This window comes from Myxocyprinus asiaticus, chromosome 37 (assembly GCF_019703515.2).
Source record: "Myxocyprinus asiaticus isolate MX2 ecotype Aquarium Trade chromosome 37, UBuf_Myxa_2, whole genome shotgun sequence".
NCBI classification, from domain to species: Eukaryota; Metazoa; Chordata; class Actinopteri; order Cypriniformes; family Catostomidae; genus Myxocyprinus; species Myxocyprinus asiaticus.
The window spans coordinates 9,431,692-9,457,178 of NC_059380.1; the positions used below are offsets into that span (position 1 = coordinate 9,431,692).

The following is a 25,487-nucleotide window of genomic DNA, read 5'->3' on the forward strand; positions in this document are numbered from 1 at the left end:
AGGCTTCAAGTGACAGTTGTTTATCATATGTCAGTCAAAAATGTCTTTCACTAACAGACTGTTATTTAACTGCAATGATGTTGTAACTTGAATGCACCATTTTTGCATGTGCTGTGTTGGGTCTATTTTGCATGCTCTGTTTTTGTGGTGTCAAAGTTTACAATTAAGTTGCATAATGCGAGTGGCTGTAAGACAATCCAATAATAATATTTCTCTTGTTCTCTTTTTTTCCTCTGTTTCTGTTGCAGGTGTGGTGTGAAAAAGAGGACAAGGAGGAGGAGGACGAGGACAGTGAGGATTTTAAGGGCAGTATTGCGTTCTGTTTGCAGGCGGAGCACGCAGGCACACGTACATACTACTTCAGTGCAGACAGCCAGAAAGAGCAGGAGGAGTGGATCCAAGCCATGCATGAAGCTGCCAGGGTCCACATCCCATCCACACCTAGGTAAAAACACACGTCCAAAATTAACTTTCTGCCACACCTGTCAATGCTGGATTAATTGAGAAAATGTACAGACCATAACTATTTCTTACCATCCATAAAACTGTGTTTTGCATTATTTTTATTAATTAAATGTTTTTGTCCATGTGACTAAAGACCCATTGAAAAAACTGCCGTTTTATTTACTCGCCAGAGTTAATTATTATTTACATTTTGCACTGGATGAGTGTTCATTCTTATAAAACAACTCTTTATAAGACAGATCAAAGGCAAATTACTGTACTCAAGGACAATTTCTCACAGCTGTTTTGTCTCTCTCTCCTGCTGTCAAGTCAAGTCATTTTTATTTTATAGCACTTTTCACAACACACATCGTTTCAAAGAAGCTTTACAGAAAATTATGCTGTAACAGATAGTGAAGCTGTAATGTCTATAATGTCTTAAATTCTTCCTTGTGTCCTGCAGAAATAAATCTGACCCCATCCATATAGCAGACCAAAGCGACATAGTAGCCAAGAGACTCGAACCCAACTCTCACACAGAGAACAATGGCCAGAGGCCAGACCCCCACGAGCCTGTCAAACACAAGCTTAATGGGGTAGAGACAAGAAACACTGCACCCCGCACCCCAGTGACCCCAGTTACCCCTAATATAGAGGGCAGGATGGGAGAGAAAGGGGGAATGGCACCCCATCACCCCAATGGATGGGGTAACTATGGTCCTCCCAACGGTTCGCGGTCCCAGGAGAACGTGAGGGATGTACGGGAGCCGCATGAGCATCATGAGAACGTAGTGATGCGAAGGGGTTTTGTGCCCAGGACGGCACCAGAGAGACTTGCCCAGAGGAAGAGCTCAATGACTCAGCTGCAGCAGTGGGTGAACCAGCGCAGAGCCATGGGACCTCAGGATGACCTGTGCAGGTGAGAAAGACAAAGAGATGTGGATACGCTCGCATTGCACTGACAGTAAATGGGTGTCCCGTTCCATTCTGCGGTGCACGTGCTACTATTGCCAACAACATAAATAAATAAACAGTTTAGAAAGATTGAAAGTTTCGAGGCATCCGTGTAGACAGCCTCAAGCCGTGCGTTGCGTCGCATCAACAGACATGACCAGTGTAGACAGGATGTTAGGGGTGAATTCCAAACAGTCTTATTCACTAACCACATTTTGGTACTGATCACATTGCTTATGCTGACAACACTGAACAAAGAAAAAAAAAAACAACAACTCCGACAGAACAGAGACACAGAACATTCAAGGGAGAGACAGCGTATATAGAACAAAACAGTGTTTGGGCAAGTAAAGCTGTGACAAATTGTAAATATGTACTGTAAATATGTTAATATTGAAAATATTGTAAATTATATAAAATTGTATATAAGTGTACTTCTGTTAAATGTATAAATGTGCAATTACACACTTATACGCATTTTAATATACATAGAATATTAACTAAAAATAACATTTATAAAACAAGAAATTAAAATAAATTATAATTGTATTTACAATAGTAATATAACATATAAAAGAAAATAATATAACATAACATGATAAGAGAATATAATAATAATAATAATAATAATAATAATAATAATGCATTACCCTGAATATTTTCCTCTCCAATTATATTCCAATAATAATTTGGACATTCTCAGTGATCATTGTGTTTCTTTTCAGCACAAATACACCTCCTTTCTACTGTATGTAAATTAGGCTTATTATTAAACATCAGCACAATCTGCAAATAAACAACACCATTAGCGGGCTTAATTCATTCTTAGAGAATTCCACCTAGAGTAGGAATTGAAGTTCAACACTTTATTGCAGTTATAAGTTCATCCTTATGTCTGTTAACTCAGTCCATCCAGGTACTACACAGTAAACCGCGGTATGTCACCGGACTACTATGGCATTTACGGCGGGCCTCCGTATGTGGAGGAATATCACCTCTACCCACCCGGTGTCCGTCCTGAGAGCATCTGCTCGATGTCGGCTGCGTATGACCGGCCGTCCCCTCGCTGGACTGTGGAGGACAGAAGGCGTTCATTGCGAGACGGACCCCTGTATGGCCAGCCTCGAGACCCTCAGTGGATGATGGGACCCCAGGGCCCTCATCCTGCCTACTTTCCCCAACTGGACTCAGCTCAGAACTCAATGAGACTGCTTTCTATACAGCCACGGTCACGGTCGGTTCCCCGCTCGCCTTCCTCCTCGTCAGGAGGACCATATTCTCCACACAGCTTCGCCTCACCTGCTCGATCACCCAGCGTCAGGTTTGATCGGGGGCCCAGCCGACTCAGAGAAGAGGGCATATACGCTGATCCCTCAGTCTACGGCCTGCGCAGGTCACTCAGCTCACCTAAGGTAAAGCACTTAGCCATTAAGCATCCATAGAGACAGAAATTGTCAACACGCCTGACAGACAGCCACAGAATCCCAACTGAATGCATTTGTTTCTGAATGAATTGAAATTCCAATTGATGTACTGTAACTTGAAAGTGAAATGTGTAATTTGTATGACAAAATACGATGAACACGATATATAATACCTCATTACTGTCACAGTTTTATGCGCAGAATAAACTATAAGAAAGCCATTCGAAAAGTGTAAACACTGTGGCGCCAACATGATCACACAGGAAGTTGGCATCCTGTTTCCAAAAGTTCCGGTACCCTAGGATCGGCAACAGTATGCTGACTCATTGACATGCCCTATCTCCCATCTGACATGTTTGCAACGGCTCCACAATAGTTATTTTCCCTCGTGGCGTGACTGGTTGCATGTTGCGTCAGTTGCATGGGAGACCACAGTTCAATCCCCATTCAAACGAGGAGGTAATCATGTTTGTATAAACAATCATGAGTGTGATAAGGAAGTTGCATTTTTTATTCCTAAAATTGCATTTTGTGTCTACTAATGATTAGCGTTAGATTTGGGTTTTGGTTGGGGGGTGAATTAAATAGCATAAGCATTTCTCTTCACTGTTTTACACCATGTATAGCTGAAAACAATTCTCTTTACAACTGGCTTCTGTCGCTCTCTCCTGGATATAAATGGATGTCACACTTGTTTTTATGCTTCAAAACACTTACCGCTTTAGCCTCTGGAGACAGTGTTTTAAAATTCGGTCAACGTATACTGATTTTGGCTGAAAAACAATCGGCACACACTTGCCGATTTTTATGTGAGATCAGGCTGGTGGTGCTGTCAAAACATTGCTCTGTTTGTTTAAGCATTCCAACCAACATTGACTCCGATGGCGTGAGTTTGGGGTGGAACTGTCTGTTTGTACAACCAATGGCAGATGGGGGGAGTGTTTGGGAAAACTATTCAAAAGCAGACGTTATTTTTGCAATTCCATTACACACTTCACATTCTGTAATTCATATTGTGAGTGTGTCGTCAAATTACCGCAATCAATACCTTTTCAGTATGATTTCCCTGGAGATCGCCGCTCCTTCAGCCACGGAATGTACCATTATAACTACCCAGCATCCCCCTCTCTCCATAGTAAAATGGTAAGTCGAAGCTTTTCAACAGTTGTGCATGTATTAATCTTGGCACAATGCAATAATGAGAATCCGCAAATCATATGATACCGCTAATTTGTGTATACAACAGATCAAGTGCACTTGCCTTAATGATTAAGAGCATGTTCGTCTGTGCATGTACTTGTGCGTATGGGCGTGATGTATTATGCTTTGATGTGATCAGCGATGGTGTGATCAGCATGTGTGTATGTCTTCTCCTGTGTTTCGGTCTCCGTCTCTGCATCTGATGCTTGTGCGGTATGTTGATGCTGGGTTTCACCCACTGGGCTTTGCTGCTGCTTCACTGCACACATCAGGAGGACATATTAGACCTGCAGCTTCAGAGGAACCTGGAGTACCTAGATCAGCAGGTAGGAGGCTTAACCCCACAATAGCAAATGGGTTTCGATGCTGACAGCGCATATAAGCTCAGAAACCTTGTCAGCTGCCCACCTAGTCTCCAGATTATGCTGCCTGATATAACACCTTTTTAAATTATGCTGCCTTATAAAACATCTCAAGGCATGTATATTTCTCGAATAATGCAATCCCAGAATGTATTGCCTTGAGTTCGGTGAAAATTAGTTTCAAGATGTTTAAGTCAAGGCATGTTGATAATAAGTGTAGTAACACTTTTACAATAATGTTATTATTGTTCACATTAGTAAATGTCTTAGGTATCATGAACTAACAATGAACAATATTGTTTTAGAGCATTTATACATATGGGTTAATGTTCATTTGTGAAAATACAATTGTTTATTGTTAGTTCATGTTAGTTCATAATGCATTAACTTCCAGGTTCATTACAAGTTCAGCTCAATCGACAGCATTTGTGGCATAATGTTGTTTACCATATAAACACATTTTTAAAGTGAATGGGGCCAATTATTTGAGGGTTTATAAGCAGAAATATAAAGCTTATAATTTTATGAAAGCGCTTACATTAGTTCTTCTGTTGAAACTTGTATATTATTTGAGCTGTAAAGTTGTTTAAATACACGTTTTTGCTGGATTACAGGGTTTATGCTGTTTTTTTTGTTTTTTTTGTTTTTTGTCATGGCAATGAAGTTGTTAAATTGGGGATAACTTTACATAGAATTAGTAAGTGATTTTATCACACTAAAATAATGTAAACACGAATATTGTTTACGTCTTGTGGCTATACTTTGGAAACATTTAAGGATTGGCCCCATTCACTTCCATTGTAAGTGCCTCCTTGTAACCCAGATTTTTGCTTTTTTTTTTTTTTTTTTTTTTAAGGAAAAAGGAGGGACAAGTTAAAATTCATTTTTGTGGTAATCAACATTATGCCACAAATGCTGTCGATTGATCTTATCTTGTATTAAACTCAGAATAACCACTATGAATATAAGCTGTAAAAGTATTTTGCATTGTTAGGTCATTTTAACTGATGCAGATACTGTTACAAATGTTAAAAAATACAGCCTCCATTTAATAAAAAATGCATAATTGCGTCCAATATTTGTGTGTGCTATACTTTTTGTCTATAAAGTCATTAGCTTAGCAACATGCTAATGTCTGACTACTGGAGTCAGTTTCAAGGATTAACCAAATTACTTGTGCGCTTTTTGTGAGGAGCACTATTTATACAGCATGTGTAAGTGACCATTTACAGAGTTACTGCCCCTGAAAAGCATTTTAAATCAGTCAATTATCAGGTACCATTTATGTAAGGATGCTCCCTTAGAAAGTAGCTCACTAGGTTGTAGACAGTGAATCAACTTATTAGGTTGTCAAACAGAGCTTTTGATTGTTGAAATCACATTAAGGAGTGAGATGATGAAAAGAACTTAAGTTAAAAAATAACTGAGTGGAGTTTGGATGCCCAAATCGAGATAACATAAGCAACCACATCATGAATGTATTACAGACCTCTCACACATTTTGTGAGTACCCCCCCCCCCCCCATCACTGTCCTTTCCTCCCTATCTCCTCTTTGTGTCAGTTCTCACATTGAGCTGAAAGTGTTTCCTAATTTTGTAACTGAGCATGTGGAGTTAACTGCACAGGCTGAAATTCATAGTACATCATACAGTATCTGTTCTACCTTCTGTGGATGTCACAAGAAGAAAGCAGGTTTACGTTAAGGTTGCCCACAATTAAGTTCAGCCGTATAGCTAGGCGTACACCAGCCAAATGATGGTGTGTTCTGCCCTAGATGACAGATGGTGACCATCTAATTGGCATGGTAACTCGAATGGTTGAACATTCCTCTCCTCAAGCAAAGCTTTTCTCACAAGTAAGAGAGATAAGAGTTTTCTAGAGAAGCAGGCTTCTGTCGTACCTTAGACCACTGAGTCTTTGTTCAGCTTAAACGAGGCTTTTCTTAGGCTATGACAGAGCCTGCCTCTCTCTTCGCTTCCTGGTGGATGTGGCATGTGAGATGTTTCGATAGCGCTTTAGGTTTAAGTGATAGTTTTAAAAAAGTAACCTTTAATTTAAAGGGATAGTTCACTCAAAAATGTATCATTTACTAACCCTTGTGTTGCTCTAAAACCTGTATCACTTAAAGGGATAGTTCACCCAAAAATGAAAATTCTCTCATGATTTACTCACTCTCATGGCATCCCAGATGTGTATGACTTTTTAGAAGAATATTTTAGCACTGTAGGTCCATACAATGCAAGTGAATGGGTGCCAAAATGTTTAAGCTCCAAAATCCACATAAAGGGAGCATAAAAGTAATCCATATGACTCCAGTGGTAAAATCCATGTCTTCAGACATGATGTGATAGGTTTGGGTGAGAAACAGATCAATATTTAAGTTATCTTTTGTCATAAATTCTACTTCCTGCTCAGTAGGGGGCAATATGCACAAATAATGTGAATCACCAAAAACAAGTAAAAGTGAAGGAAAAAGTATTAAATATTGATCTGTTTTTCACCCACACCTATCATATAACTTCAGAAGATATGGATTGAACCACCAGAGTGTCTGGAGTCCTTTTATGTTCCCCTTAAGTGGATTTTGGAGCTTAAAAAGTTTGGCACCCATTCCCTTGCATTGTATGGACATGCAGAGCTGAGATATTCTTCTAAAAACGAGTCAGCTAACCCTTTAACTTTTTTGGCTTACAAAAAGGAGATGTTATGCAGAGTGACAGCCTCAGTAACATTCTCTTTCATCGTATGGAAAAAAAGATTAATTAAAAGTCAATGGTGATTGACATTTATATACTACCTAACATCTTTTATGTTCCACGGAAGAAGAAAAAAAGGAATACGGGTTTGGAACAACATAAGGGTGAGTAAATGATGACATAATTTTCATTTTAGGGTGAACAATCCCTTTAAGCTGTCAGAGCCACAATATTCAATCTCTTTGTTTTTTGTGTGGTTGAAGATTTTTTATTTTATTTTTTTTTGCTTTATTTTTCTGAATTCCTCATGTCCAGTGCTCGGTTGCCCAGTGTCACATCTTCCATTGTGTGATCATTGTGTATTGTGCTGTCTTGCTGTTGTCCTCTATGTACGTGTCATCTGCAATGTCCCTTTCATCTCATTACATAGAGCAAGAAAGCCATTTTTCAGTTTATAGCCTTCACACAGTGGGGCTAATCACTGACACAGCATTTGGGAATGGTTTTTGTTGCTGATTATTGCAAAGAACTTGTTTTCTTTCTTTATAAGTTTTGCGAATTCTTTTTTGTAAACTATTATGGGAGGTAAAATTTTTTAATACAGTAGCTTGTGTTTTCATATAAACTGATGAACTGTGTACCAAAACACTTATTTTCACGACCTACTTGTTGTGTTCCTCTTCCTATCTGATTCTAGGTTCCTCTGTTCCATGATATGTACGCTGACCTACATCCCACACTGAAGCTTAATGAGATCGAGACCAGTGTAAGTCCTTCTGTCTGTTCAAATAACTTTGGTAAAAAACAATCAATTGTCAACCACATAAGTTCATGACTTTCCTTTTTTTCTCTGTTCAGAAACTGCTGGGTCGTCTGTGTGAGCAGAATCGACTTCTTAAAGAGCAGGAGGCTGTAGTTCATCGTTTGCGAATGGAAAAGGTACCCAAAACGTTCAGTTCTCTCATTTATTGGGCATACAAAGCCCAAATGGATGGGGAGCTCAGTGCTACTATTAGAGTAATAAAAGACCATTAGAATAGAAGTCAATCCATCAGTTTTGTTTAGGTTGTGTCAGCAGGGCCTTGCTGTTTAGCCCCCAAACTAAACTAGCTAAACTATTTTAGCTGTAGCACCTTGTGTATTCGGATCCTCTGTGTCTTATTCATCTGACTTTCTGATAAGCTTAAACACAAAACAGGATTATAACATACCAAATTCAAATGAAAAATAGTCACCTTAGACCAGGGGTCTTCAAAAGAGGGTCCACGACCCCTAGGGGCTTTGTGGTGGAACTGCAGGCTGCCATCCATTATTGTTTAAACACATTTTTGTAGGAAAAATTAAATATGCATCAATCTTAAAAAAAAAAAAAAAAAAAAAAAAAAAAAAAGGAAAGAAGTTAATTTGATCTAGTTCTTCTGCTGTTGATCAAACAATTAGATAGTCCCGCCCCCAACTCATGCCATTGTTTAAGTCAATGCTGTTTTGTCAGGCTGGATGGGTCGCTCAGATTAAGGATTATTTAGTGTATTTAATAAAATAATTAATGATTATTTTAATGGCTTTGTAACATAAACATAATAATATTGAATGTTAATACATTTATATGGTATTATTTTTTTGTAGAACACTTAATTTTATACATTATATAACTGCTATATCTCTCTATATACACAGACATACTTGGCCTAAAAAGATTGAAGGCCTCTGCCTTTACCATCTAGTCCTACCTAGAAACATTTTCCCACTAACTGAATTTTTCCTGCAATTTCCAGGACAGCCTAGAGGGGGTGCTGGTAGCCACACATCAGGAGATGGAGCTGTATAGGAACCAGCCGCTGGCAATGGAGAAACTTCAGATGAAAAAAGAGAGTCTACAAAACAAGCTTATTAACATCAGGGGAGAGCTGTCACAGGCCTCTAGTGTAAGATAATAAATTATACAGTTTGATGCAAGAACTTTACCACATACTCAAATCAGCTTTAACGGACCCAGTATTTCTGATGGGATAAATGACTAAAGGGAAACCCAAAAATAAAAACTGTGTCATCATTTACTCTCCTCCATGTTGTTCCAAACCTGTATGACTCTCTTTCTTCCATGGAATACAAAAGGGGATGTTAGGCAGAATGACAGCCTCAGTCACCATTCACTTCCATTATACGGACAAAAGATGCAATAAAAGTGAATAGTGACTGAGACCAATATACTGCTTAACATCTTTTGTGTTCCACGGAAGAAAGATCATAACAGTGAGTACTCTCATTAGGGTGAGTATATGATTACAGAATTTGAATTTTTGCGCAAACTTTTTGGTTGGCCGTTTTTCAAATACACTGATGCCCAGTTTGAATTGGACAATTCTTTGCATGTAGGGGCTGGTTTGAGAGGTCATTGGACAAGTTTCTTGATCTTAACAGACCCTGACCACCACCCGAATGGAGTTTGAGGCTTTGGAGGATGAGGTGAACGCCATCCATGGTGACCTGTGGGAGCAGCTGAATGCTGGAGGGCAGGTATGTCAGCATTCATGTTTTCACCATTACTATTATTAGTTACCAGGAAACCTTGAATTCTTAAACTGCCTTTCATGACTTCTGTCATTCTTTGTTTAGACCAATCATTTATTCAGGAGCACATACAATTATGATCTCTTGCAAATGATGTCCACACAGACATGATCACTTTTATATAATTGGTATTCCCTTCATAAAAGCTGCCATGAGTGGCTGTTACATTAAGAATACTACATTTGGGGTATGGTGTGAGCGTGATCATACTAAAACATTCCTAAGCTCACCTTAATGATATGGAACAAATTGGAATATTAAATTAGGACCAAAATTCATAGCAATTATGTTGTATCGAGGACAGTTCATTTGAGTGAAAATGAAATATGCAATCAATAATTGAATAGCATGTGGTTCGCTCATTAATTATTAATAAACAATATTCATTTTTCTAACGATCCTGACAGCACTCTTCAATAATGCATACGCCTTCTCTGTTTCTGTTTCCTCCCCTCATCTCTTTTTGTATCTCCTCGCCTTGACTGTCCTCCTTTCCTCTCCTCAGAGTGAGCTGGTACACAGGCACATTCAGAAGGAGTTTTGGAGGGTTCAGGATGTTTTGGAGGGGCTGCACAAAAACAACCCATCCCGTGGCACGGACACGGCCAAGCACAGAGGTCAGACGATTGGAGTCACTCTTCCTGTACTACATGGCATCCCAAACCATTAGTAAAAAAAGATTGAGAGAGAGCAATGTAATTTGTACTTTTATGATTTGATTGTATTATTTTTTGGAATACAACAACAGCAAAGTAGGCTATGTTACAGTATAGAACATTAGGTTACTTTTGACATTTTATAGATACTGTATTATAGAAATGGTCAAAAAGGGTCTGTAGGCCTTAAAGGTGCTGTAAACAATTTTTCATGGAAAGTATGCAAAACATTTTCCTACTCTCTTAAACATATTAATGAAATAATTGTCCTGAGATATCTCTGTGACAGCTGTAGACTTTGTAAACAGCAAACAAATATGTGTCAGCGAACAGCGGACATTTACGCTTTTCACGTGTCAATCATTTTGCTCGTTCTCATTTGAAGCGGATTACTGAGGCTATGACTCATAATGTTTGTCAGTTGAGGGCGCTAACGTGCCATTGTTGAATTTGACAGCCACAGTAACAGTAGTTGGTCTCAAAATTATCTTTGGAGGGCGGGGTTTTGGGATGAGGGGGCGTGGCTAATTCAGTGGCTCAGCCACGTGAAAGCTTCAGAAGGCTAACCTTTAACTCTATTATCTGTCTTGCTCTCTTTTTCTCCAGTAGCCAGTGGAGCATCTGGCTCATTCAGCACAAACAGTTCTGCAAGCCCATTGAGTTCAGTGAGTCTAACAAGTCCTCTCAGCCCCTTCTCTTCTGTCCCTGGCTCTCAGGCCTCACCCACTAAACAGCTTGCCACAGAGGTAATTTACACATACTGTAATACACATATAATACCAACTAATTTCAATTATTTGGAGAAGGGTTTTACCAAACAGGACTTGATTAGATAAAGAATTTTTATTTAAAGGTGAATTGTGTAATTTTTTCTATGTTAAAATACTTCCTCCTATCCCAGCATAAAGGGGCGTTCACACAACACTTCACGCACCATTAAAATGCATCAGAACACAGGAGACAGGAAACGCAACCTAACGCAAAAGTGTAAACACTGACTCTGTGACAATATCAAAATATCATTGTTTTTGTTTGAGAATCCCCTCCAGCCCGACACAGCAACATTGGCTCAAGCAAACGCATCACTTTGGGGCAGGACTGTCAGCTTTTTGACCAATCGTCGACGAAATAAGTGATCAGGGAAACCTGTTTAAAGGAATTTAAGTTTAGCTCAATCAGCAGCATGCATGACATAATGTTGATTAGTACATAAAAAAATTATTTTGACTCGTCCCTCCTTTACTTTAAAAACAGTCAAAATCAAGGTAACAGTAAGAGACTTACAATGGAAGTGAAGGGGGTCAATTTTAGGAAGTTTTAAAGGAAGAAATGTGAAGCTTATAATTTGTAAGCTTCACATTATTATTTATTATAATTTATAAATTATAAACGTATAACTGGTGGCTATACTTTTGAAACAGTGAGTATTTTAATGTTAATGGATTTCCCCCATTTACTTCCATTTTATGTATCTTACTTTTACCCAGATTTTAGATTTTTTTAAAGATAAGGAGGAACAAGTCGATATTAACTTTTGTGGTAATCAATATTATGCCACAAATGCTGTCGATTGAGCTTAACTTGGATTAAACCCAGAATATTGCAGGTTTGGACGCGTTTATCACTCATAATAATCAAATCTATCGTCCAGTTCCTCTTTGCATTAAAACGTTTATCTAGACTTGGAGTATATCAGTTGGTTCTCAATTATACGGGTTGGTACGCATTTGTACTGCAGTTTATCTGAGTCCAGCGACGCATCTGAAGTATCTGGTTTAGCAGCACCAAATACACAGGCGGAGGCACAACCTCCGCGAATGCACCTGTATGTCACTGTAGATGGCGCAAGGCACGAGAAGCGGAAACCATTTGAATTCAGCACAGAATTCTACATCACCACTCTTGAATTTATTACAGTAACACTAACTGTACTTTAGGCAGAAACAGTTTGATAATAAATATTATCATATCACTACTTCAGCTCTATTAAATTTGTCATAGGCTACATTAAGGGAGTGAGGCGGAATGAAGTAGGGGGCGTTCATCAAAAAAAGATAGAGAACCACTGTACTAGAGGGACAGAAATTATACACTTCACCTTCTTTTGCCTATTTTATTTTATTTTATTTTATTTTGCTTCATTTAATCAGCTCGTCCTAAGGATAAGTATTTACGTTTCTATTTCAGTTAGAGATTCTGTTTTTGTTCATACAGAACAGTATGAATTTTTCAGGTGTACCCCTTATTCACGATAAATTCGTATTGCCCCTGCAAGGCTCATTCAGAAAAAAGTATAGGTCTTTGATAATGATTTCAAAATGACTTCCACTTTGAAAGAACACGATCAACCATATAAACATAACAAGATAATGCACAATTAGCTTAATCAGGGTTTTCACCTATATGACAATTAAATGCCTTGAATTGGGATACAAAGGCTCTTTTTGTGTCTAATACCTGTCTTCTCAATGGCTCTGTGATCCTGTTTTTTAACTTAGCTTTAGTGACTCTTGAACGCTTGACCATGAGTGTTTGCTAGTATTCATAGGTGACCCACTCCCGCAGTGTACCAAAGTTACACCCAGAGCACAGCCTTTTTTGAGTTCTAGTATGTAAATTTAATTCAGAGAAATCTGCACCAAACTGAACTGCACATTTCATTTTTAGCCTTCAGACCACTTTCCCCAAAATTTTGATCACAAAGATTATTGTGGTGAATTCACTTGTAAATATTAAATGGCCTTTTTAACCCAAATAGCAATGATTTGCAGATGGGGGAAAGTGCATAGTAAATGTGTGGGTTGATGACATAGCTGTGTGCAGGTCGGTGTTTATTAGCATTGGTGGTGAGGGTTCCATGCCTATATGCTTCCCATGATCTCTCCGCCCTTCACCTGGCTTAGTCACTCCTGATGCACAGCTCTCTCTCCACCTCTCCATCCCCTCCCTTCTCTCTTCCTCCCTGACTCTGCTCAATATCTTTTCTATACCTATCTTTCTTTCTCTCTCTCTTGCCCGCTGTTTTTCCCCCTCCCATCCTACCACAGGAGGTTGGCCCTCCGCGACCTCCACTTCCTAAATCTTACCAGCCCCTGGAGTCCTCCCAGTCCTTTCCCCCCTCCGTCTCTCCCCTGCCTTTAGACAGCAATGCCTGGCTGCGCAGCATGGGCCCACATTCAGGCATCCACCAGGAAGTCTACAAGGACGACGCAGAATTCCACAGCAGAAAGGTACATCAGAGTGGGAGCAGCACTGCGAGAATGAGGAAAATCCTCTAATTCACATCACAATTCCACCATGTCCTGTGTCCATTTTCACACCCATGCCCACAATCATTTCAAAACCCCTTCAGCCCATCTTTCCTTAATGTAACAGCCACAACATCTCCCTTTCACTGCCTCAGTATCTTTTCTATCTGCTTCATTTCATCTTGCTTGACATCTTATTCTGTTTGCTTCCAGTTTTGTTATATTGTCATTTATTACTTATTTTATCTCAAGCCAAGTGCCATCACAATATAGTTACAACATTTCTTAAACTGTTGTAAGACAAATTAGACAGACAGAGTAGTGTCTCTTCTATGAAAACTCCCATTTTGCCCTGCAACGTGTATGTGTGGTTGTAGACAGCTCAAAATCTCCCATACATAGACTGGTCTACATTAGTTGAGTCATTTCTGTGCATAGAAATGTGTTTTGTTTGTGCCTGCGCTAGTACTATGTATATTTAAGCTGATCTCAGTGTAAAAGCATGTCCATTGCTTTGACTTATAGCCCCATTCGGGCCAGACGCCTCATGCACTTGCAGGCCACAGTTCATCACACTGTTGAGAAACCTGAAGAAGCACCCACTGTGCCTCCTTGACCCATTCTGTGCTGAGTGTTTTGTTTCAGTATGCTAAGAAAAATGTTGGCATATTGAATTGCTAAAAGCTATGTGAAATGATGGTGTTTGTGGGAAATGGTTTCCTAGAACAAAATTCTAAGTGTAGGATTGTACCTAACGGAATTTCTATCATTAATTGAAAACTAAATACAGTAGGTAAAGTTTGTCAAGTCAGATGGATGAATTGATAGATAGATAGATAGATTGATTGACTGATTGATTGATTGATTGATTTGCACAGGCCTTAAAATGAAAACCGAACCCAACATGTACCCAAGACCGTGTGGCCTGGCCCGAACTATCTTTATAATTTCTTCTCCTAGCAAGCACTGTTGCAAAAGGCTATATTTTATGTAAGCATATAGGCAATATTCATAACAGTATTGAAACAGTAAACATACAGTTTTAACAAGGCAGGGCAGCCCCTGAGTACACTAGAGCAGAACGGAGAAAAAAAAGCATTGACTTCGCTGAAATTTTGCTTGGGGCAGAACTATCTGGAATAATATGAAACAATGCAACAGTCCCCTCTTTACAGCCTGAACTTGTTAAGAACGTTGTGACACCTGTGTTAAAAACAGTCTAGATGCAGCGCAAAGTATGAAACAGTGTGCAGGTGTCTCAACATACTTTAAAAAAAATGAGAAGTTCTTTTTAACTTGACACGGTATTTAAGCAGGTGCCGGTCCTGCAAGATGCTGAAGAAACAGCGAGACAAAAAGACATTTGTCCAGCATGTGTTTACATAGGAAAACAATGGGAAAACACAACAGACATGCACAAAAAAGAACGAACGAACGAACGAACGAACGAACGATAGATAGATAGATAGATAGATAGATAGATAGATAGATAGATAGATAAATAGATAGATAGATAGATAGGCAAGAGAGTATCCTTGTGTGGGTTTGTTTACATTTGAATTCTATGAATAGTTTTGGCCTATTTTAACATTATGCAATCTTAGTCTGTGCGACTTTTGGGATTGTTGATCACACTCTTAGGGAAAACCATAAGTCCGATCAGTTAGAAAAATCAAAGCACACTAAGTCAGAACAGTCTGAAGGTCTGTGCTGAGTTTGGTGGCTGTAACTTAAAAGCTCGAGGAGGAGTTACAATTTATAAATTTGGTCTTTATTTAGAGATTTTGGAAACCATGTCTGTAGAATAACACTATTTTGGCTTTGTCAAGTCAACATAATAATCTGAATGGGATCAAATAAGATTCTACTGGATAAAAAAAAATCTGAACAAATAAACTCTTTATCCAGTAGGATTTTGTTAGGTTCTTAGTGGATTCTTATTGAATCCCATTCAGATTGATTCCAAATTATGATCCTTTGTGATCCCTTTATGATACTATGATCCTATTAGGGTCCTTCAGGATTGTTGGTTTCAAACTCTGGATATTTGACAATTGATCACATTTGTTATGTTCTGTTTCAGCACAACTACAACTCGCAGGGAGAAAAGACCTGCGACCTTGAAACTGAGCAGGACAGGCAATCCAACCAGAATAAACGTAAGAGGAAAAGAGAAATTTTTCTCACAATAAACATTACTTCCGATCTTCAAAACATATGTTGTGGATAAATCATCTAAAATAATTAGAAATATTATGGTTATAGTAAAGACATCTACGTACTGAAAAGCACACAAAACAATGCTAGAAACAAACAAATTGTCAGAAAACCATTTTTAGTGCTTTCAATAACACTAGTGCACCATTGCTAACTAACACATATTTTCACATTATAGCTATCCATTAATCAACTTTTTCCCTGTGCAGTTGGAATCGTTTCACCCAGGACCAAGTCTCCATCAGAATACAAGAGTAATTCTGATGGTGTACAACGAAGAAATGGGAAAGTGTCCAATGGTCACATTTCAAGAGTAGGTTAAATTTGTGCTATAGTAAATTGTTTATGCAGTAGTCATTAAAAAATCTTGCCCATTCTTCAACAATGCCGATTACATTTTACAAGACAAATAAAATAACCTATAAAACCCACATTTAAATACAGCCAGTCCCATTAGTTTTGTCAATGTAAATGAGTTACAGATCCAAACTAAAGGTCTATTATGGGTCTAGATTCAGTTTGGATTAGAACATCTGACGTTATGTTTCCATTTGTGTCACAGGAGAGGCCAAAGAGTGCTGTGTTCCCCGCAGAGGTGAAGTCTAAAATGAGTGTGGAGGAACAGAATGAGAGGATACGAAGGAACCAGAGCAGTTCTGTAAGAGACAAAAGGCGCAGCCTTCACCTTTCCAGCAGCCAGCACATTGACAGCTTCAAAACCTCCACCAACTACAGAGTGGTTAGCTTCTTACTCTTAAACCTCATTTTGTGACTTGAACTGAAAGAAATATGTGTTTTTGCATGTGTCATTACTTACTCACCCTCATGTCGTTCCAAACCTGTATAACTTTCTATCTTCCGTGGAACACAAAAGGAGATGTTAAGCAGAATGTTATGGACTGACCACCTCGGTCACCATTCACTTTCATGGGCATCTCAACAATCTTTCAAATGTCTTCTTGTGTGTTCTACAAAAGAAAGAAAGTCATACAGTTCTGGAATGACATAAGGGTGAGTAAATAATGACAGAATTTTCAGTGAAATTTTGGGTGAACTATTCCTATAGTTTGTTCCCCTAATATTAATAAGGGTAAAGGCAGTATGACATAAATATTTGTATATTTCGAAGCATCATCCATATATCATAAGGTTTTTTTTTTTATGATGAGAGCTATTCTAAGCTTGTAGGCACTTCACTTTTGATTCTATTTTGAGTCTTGCTGAGCACTCAGCCTGCTGGTCCTCCTGTTTTGCAGGTGCGGAGGAGAGTGACGGCGGATGAGGTGGATATTAAGGGTTTGGAGGCAGCAGTGAGGGGAGAAGGTGTGGAATCACCAAGGCAGGAAATCGCTCGCTTGCGACGACAAGTGGAGCCTGAACAATATGACCTGGACATCAGCAAAGAGGTTAGAGATCACGTGGCAGAACTGTGCATTGTAGGATGAAAAACAATTTCTCTTTCCTTGAAACATAATGATTTACATTTTTTTTTTTTTACATTCAGTATTAAATCTGATCTTAATACCAGGTGTTTGAAAAACTGTTTGACAAAGGTTTGAACATCTAAAGGTTGTTTTACTCTGTTTACAGTTGTCCAACCCAGAAAAAGTCCTGATCCCTGAGCGATATTTAGAAGTTGAGCCCAGTACACCACTCAGCCCTGAAGAGATGCGGGAAAAACAAAAGAAAGTGGAGAGAATCAAGACGCTTATTGCCAAATCAAAGTATGACATCACATCATGTCTTTATCCACAAAGCCTAATACTGCACACTGAAAAACCTTTATTCGTTTTTTTTTTGTTTTTTTCGATGCAAAGGCGGTTTCGCCCAATTCTAAGACAGCATCGCATGTATTCTTCACAGAGAAGGCAATCTCAGAATACACTATGATGAGCTCAGATGGCGGACGAAGCAAGAGAAATATTTATGAATATACTTCATTCAATACCAATAATTGATAAAAAAAAAAAAAAAAATAGATAAAAACAATTTTACCCAAAAATAGTGTGGCTGTGAACTTTTGCTTGAGTGTCACATAGGTAGCATAGCAACATGCTAACACCAAACATCATTAAAAACCAAATGTGAGTCAAGTCTGCTGCCGATCTAGAGCGTTCCAAATCAGTAACTGAGATTCCATTTCAGTTAGTATGCTGCCTTAGAAGACAGCTGCCTATGTAGGCAGTAGATTACAAGGCAGCAAACAACAGTTTTGATCAGAGCGATATTGTTTATTTTCCTTCTATGTTAATGACAAATCTATGTCCTTCTCTCTTGCCTCAGCTTGCAGAATGTGGTGCCGGTGCTGGATGGGCCAGTGGAGGGACCCAGTAACCCAGGGCAGCAGCTTCAGGAGCAGGAGAAGCGGATTGAAATTTCCTGCGCGCTGGCCGCTGAGGCCTCCCGCCGTAGCCGCCTGCTCTCCGGTGAGGAAGCCTGCCGCCCGGAGGAGCCTGGGCGAGCTGTGACCCCAGTTATCTGACCACTTTCTGACCTTTGACCCTACTGCCACAGTCACATGCCCTATTAATGTCACATGTTCGTCAGCGTCCTGAAACGCACACTTCACCACACTTCAGTGCTGAGGTTACACTTTGATTATAGTTTTTCTAGGTTTGTTATTTTGCAATTTACACAAATGAATGATATTTAAATAATGAATTTCAGATTTCATAATATTTGTGCGCTTGGCAGAAGCTTTTATCCAAAGAGACTTGCAGTGCATTCATGCTAGCGCCATGATTAACCAGATGAGCTACACAAACATATTTATGAATTTTTTTGATATATGAATATTCAGTAAATGATGGATAATAAATTATGGAGTGTGATTGGAGGTATTTGTAATGCTATACTATAGATGTTTAATACTGTCTATTCCAGCATTCACACACAGTATTTTGTGAAGCTATTCAGTAACCTCTTAGATGTGCAAACTCTGCACTGAAGCACACTGTTAAGTTCCATCTTGATTCACTGGGAAAAGAGTGCTCCAGAGTGAGATAAATTTACTTGAAGGAAGGAGTATGAATCTATTCAGATTTTCTACATCAGAACACATAGAAGGAACACAAAGTAAAATATGAATTGACATGGAGAACATACAGTACATTATCAGTAGAAATAGAAGGACAAATGTTGACTGAGCCATCTTTCATCATTTTGCTTTATTTTTACTTCTTGGTGCAACTCAGAGCCAATTTTTTATTTTTAATGAACATGCCTTTGCTCAGTTGTTCAAAAATAATGGAGGTAGCCTTTAGACTTATAAGTAATAATGCATTGCAAAATATTTTAGATAACGCTAATTTTACGATCATGCATTGAACTATTTAGCGAATAGTCCCTTTATAATGTAGTTCTCTTTCACTTCATTCCATACGTTTTATGACCGAAAAACAAGTAGCATGGATCCTACCTCTCCATTACCCATTGGCTTGTGGCTCTGTGAGAAAACAGTGCTTAACTGTCTCTCTGATCCACAACTCCTTTTTCTTTGCTTCATGGCATACTTCTTGTTTGATTTTTCCCCCCATGATACCACTGCATTGCAGCCCAGTGTGTCACCAGTCCCCCCTGCCTCCCTAACCAGCCTGGTCCCTCCCCCTTCTGCTGATCACTCCGACTCCTCCCACATCATGAAGGTGTAAAGGTGAGTTATGCCCACCACACAACAATCCCCACCCCCTACCCTTTCACTTCTGGATCCTTACAAAAAAATGTCCTGCTCATTACTGCCCTTGCTTTCTTTTACTTTAGATATAGCTGGGTTCTCAAATGCAAAGATGCAGTTCTAATAATCAGCACAATTCCATTTAAAGAGAATATTTTTAAATTGTATTACTGCAGCAGTATGCAGTAGTTGATCTATTAGGTAAAGAAAGCATCTTGTATACCCTGTTCAATATTTCGAATGCACAGGGTGTTAAAATGTACTTAATGATTCAGTTGTTTTATGGGCTTGATCATCTTTGTTTAGCAAAGTATTAAAGGAATAGTTCACCTAAAAATGAAAATTTTCTTATCATTTACTCCTCCTCATGCCATCCTAGATGTGTATAGCTTTTTTTCTTCTGCAGAACACAAACACAGATTTTTAGAAGAATGTTTCAGCTCTGGTGGTCCATACAATGCAAGTGAATGCAAATGCAAAGCAAAACTTTGAAGCTCCAAAAAAGTACATAAAAGCAGCATAAAACTAATCCATATGACTCCAGTGGTTTAATACATGTCTTCTGAAGAAATCCAATTGTTTTTGGATGAGAACTGATGTAAATTAATTTTCATTTTTTGGGTGAACTATTCCTATAAGGCTTTTACATCATGCTGTTTTTGTTAAACAATACACCGATCAGCCACTACATTAAAACCACCTGCCTAATGGAGTGGTGGTGGCGTAGTGGGCTAAAGCACATAACTGGTAATCGTTTCACTTTTAATAGGTTGCTGGTTCAATCCCCACAGCCATCACCATTGTGTCCTTGAGCAAGGCACTTAACCAGGTTGCTCCAGGGGGGATTGTCCCTGTAATAAGTGCGCTTTGGATAAAAGCATCTGCCAAATGCATAAATGTAAATGTGATATTGTGTAGGTCCCCCTCGTGCCACCAAAACATCTATGAGCCATCGAGGCATGGACTCCACAAGACCTCTGAAGGTGTCCTGTGGTATCTGGTACCAAGACATTAGCAGCAGATCCTTTAAGTCCTTTAAGTTGCGAGGGTCGCGATGGATTGACTTGTTGGTCCAGCACATCCCATAGATGCTCAGTCAGATTGAGATCTGGGGAATCTGGAGGCCAAGTCAACACCTTGAACACTTTGTCATGTTCCTCAAACCATTCCTGAACAATTTTTGCAGTGTAGCAGGGCCACTGCCATCAGGGAATACCGTTGCCATTAAGGGGTGTACGTGGTCTGCAACTATCTTTAGGTAGGTGGTATGTGTCAAAGTAACATCCACATGAATGCCAGGACACAAGGTTTCCCAGCAGAACATTGCCCAGAGCATCACAGTGCCTCTGCCGGCCTGCCTTCTTCCCATAGTGCATCTTGCTGCCATCTCTTCCCCAGGGAAAAGACACACACGCACCTGGCCGTCCACATGATCTAAAAGAAAATGTGATTCATCAGACCAGGCCACCTTCTTCCATTGCTCCATGGTCCAGTTCTGACACTCACATGCCCATTGTAGGTGCTTTTGGCAGTGGACCGGGGTCAGCAAGGGCACTCTGACCGGTCTGTGGCTACGCAGCCCCATACACAGCAAGCTGCAATGCACTGTGTGTTCTGACACCTTTCTATCATAGCCAGCATTAAGTTTTTCAGCAGTAGCTCTTCTGTGGGATCGGACCAGATGGGCTAGCCTTAGCTCCCCACGCGCATCAATGAGACTTGGGCGCCCGTGGCCCTGTCACCGGTTCACCGGTTGTCTTTCCATGGACCACTTTTGGTAGGTACTAACCACTGTATACTGGGAACACCCCACAAAACCTGCCATTTTGGAGATGCTCTGACCCAGTCGTCTTGCCATCACAATTTGGCCTTTGCCAAAGTCGCTCAGATCCTTACGCTTGCCCATTTTTCCTGCTTCCAACACATGAAATTCAAGAACTGACTGTTCACTTGCTGCCTAATATATCCCACCCCTTGACTGGTGCCATTGTAATGAGAAAATAAATGTTATTCACTTCACCTGTCAGTGGTTTTAATGTTGTGGCTGATCAGTGTATGTTCTGGTACAAAAATTATGCGTTAATCTTGATTAGTTGCATATTTATTACAGGGATTTGGCAGCTTCACAAACAGGCTCCTGCAAATGTGCTGACTGGCTTTCATTGTGTCCTCTATTTAATTTATATATTTTCTTTGTATACGTTTTTGGACTCGGAGAGTAAACAACAATAGGCCCAACATAAACTGCTGCAACCATACATCTTTCACTCCTTGTGGAATGTTTGTTTTATGATTAATATTTAATTATGAAAACCATTTCAGATGTTTTTAAAGCTTGGTTACTGTGTTAAAGAACATTTTTCACCATGCTATAGATACTTGCTAGATGTCCAGCTGCAAACATTTTGGCAAGAACTGTTTTTGTGAAATAAGGTTTCATCTTAGTTCATCTTAAAAGGAAAATTCTGTCATAATCTACTCACTCTTATGCCGTTCCAAATATGTATAAGTTTCTTTTTTTCTGCAGAACACAAAAAGTAGACTTTAAAAGTATGTCCCTATCACTGAGTTCAATACAATGACATTTAATAGTGACTCGCTTTTAAGGGACTCTGTGACACCTGTGTCATATTCCAGGTCTTCTGAAGACATATGATTTTAGTGAGAAGCAACCCGAAATGTAAGTCATTTTACAGCAAGAAACGTGTTCATGTGAGAACTTTGTTTGTTCACGCAAGAACTTGCTCTGTTTATGATTTTGCAAGATTTAAGCACAAGCCATACTGAATGAAAAAAAATCTTCTTTTGTGTTCCTCAAAAGACAGTAATTAAAAGTTGAAGTTGAGTACATTTTGACAGAATTTTCATTCTTGGGTGAACTATCTCTTTAAATGTTAGGCCAGTAATATACTCTTGCAAGTACACAAACAACTTGTTCAGGTAGCTAGCCATAAACATGCTGACTTTAAAGGAATATTCCGGGTTCCATACAAGTTAAGCTCAATCAACAGCATTTGGCATAAAGTAATAAAATAATAAAAAATAATTTTGACTCATCCCTCATTTTCTTAAAAAAAAAAAAAAAAAAAAAAAAGCGTAAATCTGGTTTACAATGAGGCACTTACAATGGAAGTAAACGTGGAAAATGGAACGTTAAAGCCGTAAACCAGGGGTATTCAATTAAAGTTCCAAGAGGTCCGATCTCTCCATTTCCTTCCCAGCAAAGGTCCAGATAATAAATGGTGTCAGTATGGCTATGAAACAATATATACATACATATATACAGTTGAAATCAGAAGTTTACATACACTTAGGTTGAAGTCATTAAACCTCATTTTTTTAACCACTCCACAGATTTCATATTAGCAAACTATAGTTTACTAAGTCATTTAGGACATCTACTTTGTGCATGACATGAGTAATTTTTCCAACAATTGTTTACAGACAGATTGTTTCACTTTTAATTGCTTGGTTTTACTTCCTTGGTAAGTGCCTCAATGTAACCTCAATTTTTGCTTTTTTTAAGAAATGGAGGGATAGTCAAAATTATTCTTATCAACATTATGCCACAAATGCTGTCAATTGAGCTTTACTTGTATTAAAACCAGAATACTACTTTAATGAACATTCTCAACAAGATTGTCTTCAAACTGTTGCTCTGCCATTAAAGTAATTGACCCCCCCCCCCCCCCCCAAAAAAAAAAATTACCATAAAAAAGCTTGTCTGCTAATTTCCACTATAGCAACCCTTGTGGCGTGTTACGTTATTAATTGTGCATTATGGAATGCAATGACACATTGAGCCGGCTAGCTAGAAGTGTTTGCATTCACATACTTCCACAGAGAATGTTTTCAGCCTTAGCATCACTTGTTGCCTGTTTTCCAGCTGTTCTTTGTACAGAAGAAATATGGCAGTCACTGACATTTTTTATGTTGTCTTTTTATTTGTTCCTTTGCTCCCAGCTCAAGCTCTTGCAGCTGTCAAATTTGATGGTGAACCCTTCTGAGTGTCCAGCGGATAAAGACGAGTGGAAAAGAAAACCAACAAAATATGTTGTGCCTCCACCAAACATTGTATTTCTTTCGATTTACTTAACACCATGCAGAGAAATATTACAGCATGTTTGGAGTGGAGTCTGTGGAGGGCTGTTCATGAGTGAGGTTATCTGCCTCTCTATCTCCATGCACTTCTCATCTGAGGCCTTCCCAAAAAGTGTAACCCATGGCAGTGCTACAGTACATAATTCTATCAATCAACTGTTTTGACTTGGAAACAGAGGATGGCAGTCACATTACAAAAGCTCGAAAACTAGCCAGGAAGTGAAACATGTTTACAGATTCATATCTGCTCTTGGTCACATTACAGTGACTATAAACAGCAAATTCATATTACAAATGCAGGGTACTGCTGCTCAGGGTGGATTCTGCAGACACAAGTGTGTTTGGGACAGGAAAGGGTGTGTACAGAAGACCAGGAAAGACCAAGATATGACTGGAGGAAAATAGCCATGGTAAAGGAAATTGTAGTTTTCGACCATAAATCCAGACCAAGGTCTACAGCAAAGTTGTCAAGCTCAGTTTATCTGCAAGTCATTACTAGAGTGATTTGGAAGAACTGGTGTGGTAGTTACACACTTGACACAATCAGCCATTGTGGATTTATCTTGGGATGATGTAAGCGAGCCCAATGGGATGTAGCTTGGAACAAACACAAACAGTTGATGCATCCTTCACTGTCTTGATCCAAAGGACCTTGAAGAAGTAGGTGAAGGAGCTCTTGGCATTGGACATCTCCACTTCATCACTACAGTAGGGGAGTTAAGGCCAGACTCACTGATACTCGTCCTGGCCTCGTAATTTCCCATGCTCCTTTGTTCCTCTCTCCTCTCTATAGGGCTTGAGATCCCTCTTCCTTGCCCATCGAGTACAACCAGTCAGCATTTCAGTCTCTCAAACCATTGTTAGGCCTTTAATTTCAGTGTATATCTATGAAGAAATCATATATATATATATATATATATATATATATATATATATATATATATATATATATATATATATATATATGTCATATGACTATTACTTTAATCTTTGCATCAAAGCCATGTGGACTCATCGTAGTGCTTTTACTGCTAGGACAGTAGTTACCAAATAATGGTACCTAAATACTTGTGAGTGTGTGACAGAATCTCATATGGTAGATTTCAGAGAACAGAAAATTGGAAGTGTCCTTAGAGGTGTAAGTCTGCTTGTTGAAACACAATGTGTGTTGATGCGGGGCCAGCAACTTGCATTACAGACTGTATATATTCTGACATTAAATGATGTAACCTGTTTTCCCCAACAGAATATAAAGCCCTTATTTGTGGATCATTGTGCCATTTGGAGATTCAATTGGCTATGTTTTTTTCTGCTGTGGCACACTGTTTAGGGTAAATATAGATAGTCTTGACATGGAATTAAATGGAACAATATTTTGGATTATTTTTCTATCAATAGTAATACCTTTTACCTCTGTCCGTAAAGTAAAGAACAATTTGCCAAACCATATAAATCTCTTGTTTTGTACTTTGACTGAAGTCCTAATCAGAGAGTCTACAGTATCTGTGATATTTTCCCATACCGAAACCTCTGAAATGCCATGCAAGTTGTTAGCCCATACTGTGCTTTCTGCTTGTTTTTTTTTTTTTTTTTTTTTTTTTAGTAAACTCAGTTTGTCTTCGGTCTAACTCTTAACTAATCACTAGCCTCTGTTTGTATATAAAATTCAATTTTGTGAGAATTTGTTTGACAGAACTGTTTTTTTTTTTTTGTTTTTTTTTTATTTTTTATTCTCTCCTCAAGAAAAGTCACAACCATGGTTATCATGATTGTGTTGTTCCCACTGTATTTCATAAAAGCCCTGAATTAAGCTATTATTAACTTAATTTACATGGTCTGGAAAAGAGAATGTAATTCCAGAGAAGCCGAATACCCATCATTACTTCCAAAAACAGCCCTCAGTGGAAGACAAAGATATATTTTTAGTGGTTTTGAGAAAG

At 38.9% G+C, this 25,487-nt stretch overlaps 1 protein-coding gene across 4 annotated transcripts in view; it reads left to right on the forward strand.

Moving 5' to 3' along the window:
* LOC127427979 (pleckstrin homology domain-containing family A member 6-like) overlaps nt 1-25,279 on the forward strand; it is a 153,648-nt gene extending 128,369 nt beyond the window's left edge. For 3 of the 4 annotated variants that reach the window (XM_051675998.1, XM_051675996.1, XM_051675997.1), the window contains 20 exons: nt 249-445; nt 908-1,363; nt 2,306-2,810; nt 3,879-3,965; nt 4,295-4,348; nt 7,779-7,847; nt 7,940-8,020; nt 8,857-9,006; nt 9,503-9,598; nt 10,158-10,269; nt 10,915-11,054; nt 13,356-13,538; nt 15,640-15,715; nt 15,983-16,086; nt 16,336-16,512; nt 17,030-17,179; nt 17,364-17,497; nt 18,057-18,199; nt 19,328-19,425; nt 23,410-25,279. In XM_051675998.1, coding sequence (XP_051531958.1) covers nt 249-445; nt 908-1,363; nt 2,306-2,810; nt 3,879-3,965; nt 4,295-4,348; nt 7,779-7,847; nt 7,940-8,020; nt 8,857-9,006; nt 9,503-9,598; nt 10,158-10,269; nt 10,915-11,054; nt 13,356-13,538; nt 15,640-15,715; nt 15,983-16,086; nt 16,336-16,512; nt 17,030-17,179; nt 17,364-17,497; nt 18,057-18,199; nt 19,328-19,389 — 2,976 coding nt within the window. In that variant the 3' untranslated portion in view covers nt 19,390-19,425; nt 23,410-25,279. The remainder of the gene's footprint in view (nt 1-248; nt 446-907; nt 1,364-2,305; nt 2,811-3,878; nt 3,966-4,294; nt 4,349-7,778; nt 7,848-7,939; nt 8,021-8,856; nt 9,007-9,502; nt 9,599-10,157; nt 10,270-10,914; nt 11,055-13,355; nt 13,539-15,639; nt 15,716-15,982; nt 16,087-16,335; nt 16,513-17,029; nt 17,180-17,363; nt 17,498-18,056; nt 18,200-19,327; nt 19,426-23,409) is intronic. The other variant, XM_051675999.1, reaches the window with a different exon arrangement.
* The last annotated feature ends 208 nt before the right edge of the window (nt 25,280-25,487 follow it).